Genomic DNA, 4,855 nt, shown 5'->3' on the forward strand with positions numbered 1-4,855 from the left:
CAAGAAAAATGAAGGGGAAACATGCCTTTTGTGCGAGATAACGATAGAAATACAGCTAGAAAATACAGAAAATGAGCTCAAGAAAGATTGCAACGATGCTCCGATATTCCAGGCGCGCGGTGTTTAGCGAGCGAGAGAGTATGTGGAAGTAAGAGACGCAGAGAGAGCAGGTGTCGAAATACGGAGAACCACGAGGCTTCATTGATTTCCCTAGATTTTTAGTCAATTTTCAAGGAAAATGAGCAAAAAACTAGCTAATTTCGCACAAAAGCGATGGATTTCATGTTCTAGTAATAGTTTTAACATGTATGACCCCCGAGTTTTTCGCGAGCCCGTCTCCAATGTCCAAGAGGTTTGGAAAGTCAAAAGCTTCAAATTTAAAGCTATTTTCCGATTTTCCAGCTCCGAAAACCGCTTGACGTCGACGATGAGCGTAATTTCCTATTTCTAAAAGCCATGAAAAGCGACGCGACGCCGGTTTTCTATCGGGATTCAGTTGTAAGAAATATTAAAAAAAAGCTGAATTTAAATTGAAAATTGTTATTTTTCCAGATCGACAAGCTAATCCGTGTGTGCACCAAGGACGGCGAAAAAGAAACTTCGCGAAAAAATGTGCTCAGCGCGCTGGAAATCATCAAGCGTCGTCAGTACAAAGCGTGGACGAAAGCCAACGACGAAGAGAAGAAATCCATTGAGTTGGACCCTTTTGTGATTGCTAGAAAGGGAATTAAGGTGAGGAGAAGCTTAAATTTTTGAATTTCCCCCGAAATTTCCAGAATTGCCACCCACTGATGAAGCTACAAGGCGTGACACGTGGTGGTACCACCTATCAGGTGCCATTCCCGATTGAGGAGCCGGAGGCGGAGTTTAGAGCCATGAAGATGATGCGGGACATTTGTAGAGTGCGCGCGAAGCATGGAGAAACGCATTTCAAGTGAGAAATTGACTCTAAAAACCGGATTTTTGAATTTGCGCGTCAATTCCAGTGTTTGCGGATTTTCCGGATTTTCCATTAAAATCAGCTTTTTTCAGATTTTCTCAAATTTCGGAATTTCCAAAAAACAATTTTTTTGAAATCCGAATTTTCAGTTCTTGGATTTTTGGAAATTTTGCAAAAATTCAATTTTTTGAATTTTCGAAATGGAAAATTTTGAAGTTTGATAAATCCTAAAAATATCGATTTTTCCAGAGATATTCTCGCCACGGAGCTTCTCGCCGCCAGCCAAAACGAGGGATCGACGATTACGGCGAAACAGGAGCTACACAAGACGTGTGAAGCGAACCGAGCCTACGCCCATTATCGTGCCTAATTAATGTTCTAGAAAATTCCCATTGAAATTAGCCTAGTTTTTGTTTTGTTATTGTTGAAAAAAAAAGTGTTTTTTTCTTCTTTTTCGATTTTTTCTCGATTTTTCTGACGAAAAAAGGCAGATTTTATACCTATTTTATACCTTTAAATCGATTTTTTTTTAGTTTTTGCTTTTCGAAAATTGGAATTTTCAATTTTTAAATCCATTTCCCAGCTCAAAATTATACCTTTGAGCCGATTTTTTTTTGAATTTTTCTTTAATTTTTTAGGCGAAAAATGTCGCAAACCGTTGAACAGCTCAGCGGTTTCGAGAAGCAGTATTCGCTTCAAACCGCCGAAATCACATCAAAAATCGGAAGAGTTCACACTCTGCCGAGCTCTGAACGAGCCGGCGCCGTACAGGAAATCCGAAAAAGTTTGGAAGAAGTCAACGATTTGTTGGATCAGATGGAGTTGGTTGTCAGAGAGTTGGAGTCGAATACGTAAGGAAAAAAAAAGGGAAAACTACCAAAAATCCGATTTTTCTGAAAATTTTGCTACAAATCCGGGGAAACAAACGTAAAATTACGGAGAATTTCGAGAAAAACTTTCGATTTTCGCCGAAAAATCCAAAAAGATTCTCTGAATTATTTGAAAATTCTGAAAAAAATCGGAACAAATTCTAGAAATTCCGAAAAAACAATGTTTTAAACACCCGTACAATTATTCAGATCTTGTAAGAAATCTGGAATTTTTTCGAAAATTCTGTAAAAATTCAAATTCCCACCATTTCTTTTCCAGCACGGAACGTACAAAATACGAATTGCGCGTTCGAAGCTATCAATCTGACAAAAAACAATTGGATTCGGAGCTAGAAAAAGCGATTCGACGAGTGAGAGAAGAAGCCGATCGAGATGAATTATTGGCGTTTGATGATCAGTTGGACGCTGATCGGCAGGAAGATCAGCTGATTGCCAATACGCAAAGATTGGAGCGATCGACTCGACGGGTACAAGATGCTCATCGGATTGCAGTGGAGACTGAGCAGGTTCGAGATCATTCTTAGCGATTTTTAGGGTTTTTGGGCAATTATTAATCGATTTCAAAGTGATTTTGAAGCGATTTTATAGCAATTTTAACGATATTCAAGGATTTTAAAGTGATTTTTAAACGAAGTTAAAGCAGTTTTTAGTAATTTTTCAACGGATTTTTAGCATTTTTTAGGGATTAATGACTATTCAGTGATTTGTAAACGATTTTTAGAGCAATTTCGAAGCGATTTTTAGACAATTTTTAAGGGATTCTTAGTGTTTTTAAAGCGATTTTTAAGCAATTTATCGCGATTCTTAAAACCGGTTTTCAGCGATTTTCAGCAATATTAGGCGATTTTCGAACGATTTTCAGCGATTTTCACAAATTTTAAAGCCGATTTTAGCGATTTTAGAGATTTTTAAGGGAGATCTATTAGCTATTTTTTAGCGAATTGGAGCGCTTTCAAAGAAAAAGTTGTTGAGTCGCTTACTATTTACCGCTACGCCGACACGCGAATCGTCCAAACTGATACTCTGCTGGCGATCGCCGCGACGCGTCTGCGACGGTCCCATACTTCTGGAAAATCTGAAAAAAGTATGAAAATTCCAGATCGGCACGGAGATGCTGTCCAACCTGGCGAGTCAACGAGAAACAATCGGCCGATCGCGGGATCGTCTTCGCCAATCGAATGCCGACTTGGGACGAGCCAACAAGACTTTGGGATCGATGATTCGTCGTGCGATTCAGAATCGCTTATTGCTCTTAATTGTTTCGTTTTTGCTTGCTTTCATGTTCTTGTACATTGTTTATAAGGCTATTTGAGCCGTTTTTGGGATTTTCAAAAATCTTTTTTGTGCCATATTTGAAAATTTTCAAATTTTTCTTGTATTTTTCGCCAATTTATGTCTTCGGCGAGCACTAAATTTCCACTATTTTTGGATTTTTCCCCAAAATTTTTGAAAAATTTCGAATTTCGCCAAGTTATTCCTTCAGTGCCGTTTATTCCCTATTTATTCCTCTCTTTCACTTGGGTTCAAGCGAGGGGGTCAGAAAAAGCGCCCCAGCAAACTCGTAGACCAGAAGAAATTTAATAATTTTAAAATGAACGCGGGTTTGAACTAGATCATGATCTATTTCTTAAAAATAAACGGGTGGCAACGCGCGTATTCTCGCTCATCGTTTAAAACTGTGATACTCAGCCAACGAAGTTCGGCAGCGAATTGAGAATTTTTGAAAAATTTACTGGGGCGCGCTTTCTGACCCCCTCGCTTGAACCCAAGTGCTCTTTCCTTCCTCATTGCCAAATTTTCATTTTTTAATGTAAAACTTTTATTTTTTTCAATTGTGACATATTTTTCCCGTAAAATTTAATTATATGTATTTTTAAATAGTTGTGATTTTTCCCCACGCTTTTCTAGTCATTTCTGCCTGTACTTTTTTCTCTGAAAGTTTTGTAAATTTAATAAAAAAAAGTTATAAAAATGCTTTTTTTTGACTAAAAGAATCGACGTGAAATTTGAAGGAAAAAACGGGAAACACGACTTAATTTTTCCAGGTCATGACCTAATTTTTTCTAGGTAATGTCCTAGATTTTTCCATGTCATGGCCTAGATTTTTCCAGGTCATATCCTAGATTTTTTTAGGTCACGACCCAATTTTTTTCTAGGTCATGACCTAATTAAAAAAAAAAAACAAAAAAATCACAATTTATTTTTTCAAAATCAATAAACAATTAATATTAGTGTCGATTGGAACAGAGATCACCAAGAGTTGAAAATATGAAAATTAGAAAAAAGAGAAAATGAAAAAAAAGATGACTAGAATCACAAAAAAGAATAGAAAGGAAAATATGGCAAAAATATAAAATATGTCGGCAGAAGTGTACAGAAATTAAAAAATCGATAAATCGATAAAACTTTTAAATTCGAACACCAGAATGATGGCAATGAAGCATATCGCCAACGGCGTTTCCACATACGATATGTTGAACGCCCAGAGCTGATAGTCCTTGTGCGGGACGACAAAATTGCTCACATTGTGGACCACTGGAAATTTGAAATTAAGTATTTTTTGGAAAATTTGAATTTGTGACGTTCAGAGCTTCAAAATGAGTATAATCATGACCTAATTTTGAGAAATTTCGAATTTCCGACCAATATGCGCCTTTAAACTCAAAAATTCAAAGTGTGAGCCTCAAAAATTCAAAGCGGAGCCTAGACATGCCTATACTTTTTTTGAAGCTCAGAGAGCGGTTTATTCAGAAATTTAAGTTGCTGTTCTCTAGAAATTTTCTGAAAGCTCGAAACTCACGTCTTCTGAACAATGCCTCTGTGTCGACAGCACTCCGAGTTATCTTTTCCCTGTGAGGCACACTCGAGGAACGGTGCCACGTTGAATATTCCACACTGACCACGGTCCATGGCGGCGCGTATCTTAAAGGGATTACTGTAGCTGTTGTATTTCTATCAAACCCCCCCCCCCGTATTTCTATCCAAAAACCAACTTTCTAGGCCTTCTACAAACCAAGAGACATCA

General features: G+C 37.6%; 3 protein-coding genes across 3 annotated transcripts in view; 2 read left to right on the forward strand and 1 right to left on the reverse strand.

Annotated features, from left to right (window-relative positions):
• Positions 1-238: 238 nt before the first annotated feature.
• On the forward strand, positions 239-1,310 carry Cbr-mrps-7 (the record flags this gene model as incomplete). Its single annotated transcript, XM_002632573.2, has 5 exons — positions 239-352; positions 403-498; positions 553-732; positions 777-934; positions 1,190-1,310. 5 exons carry the CDS (start codon positions 239-241, stop codon positions 1,308-1,310), a joined length of 669 nt encoding a protein of 222 aa, XP_002632619.2.
• A 275-nt stretch (positions 1,311-1,585) lies between these two features.
• Positions 1,586-3,142, forward strand: Cbr-vti-1 (the record flags this gene model as incomplete). The annotated part of the gene is made up of 3 exons (XM_002632574.1): positions 1,586-1,791; positions 2,090-2,336; positions 2,930-3,142. 3 exons carry the CDS (start codon positions 1,586-1,588, stop codon positions 3,140-3,142), a joined length of 666 nt encoding a protein of 221 aa, XP_002632620.1.
• A 1,096-nt stretch (positions 3,143-4,238) lies between these two features.
• CBG21528 overlaps positions 4,239-4,855 on the reverse strand; it is a gene marked incomplete at both ends in the record, with an annotated part of 2,906 nt that continues 2,289 nt past the window's right edge. The window contains 2 exons of the mRNA XM_045244863.1: positions 4,239-4,365; positions 4,631-4,752. Of these exons, the coding sequence (XP_045097328.1) occupies positions 4,239-4,365; positions 4,631-4,752 (249 nt within the window). The remainder of the gene's footprint in view (positions 4,366-4,630; positions 4,753-4,855) is intronic.

Source organism: Caenorhabditis briggsae (assembly GCF_000004555.2).
Source record: "Caenorhabditis briggsae complete genome, chrIV, whole genome shotgun sequence".
In the NCBI taxonomy this organism is placed as follows: Eukaryota; Metazoa; Nematoda; class Chromadorea; order Rhabditida; family Rhabditidae; genus Caenorhabditis; species Caenorhabditis briggsae.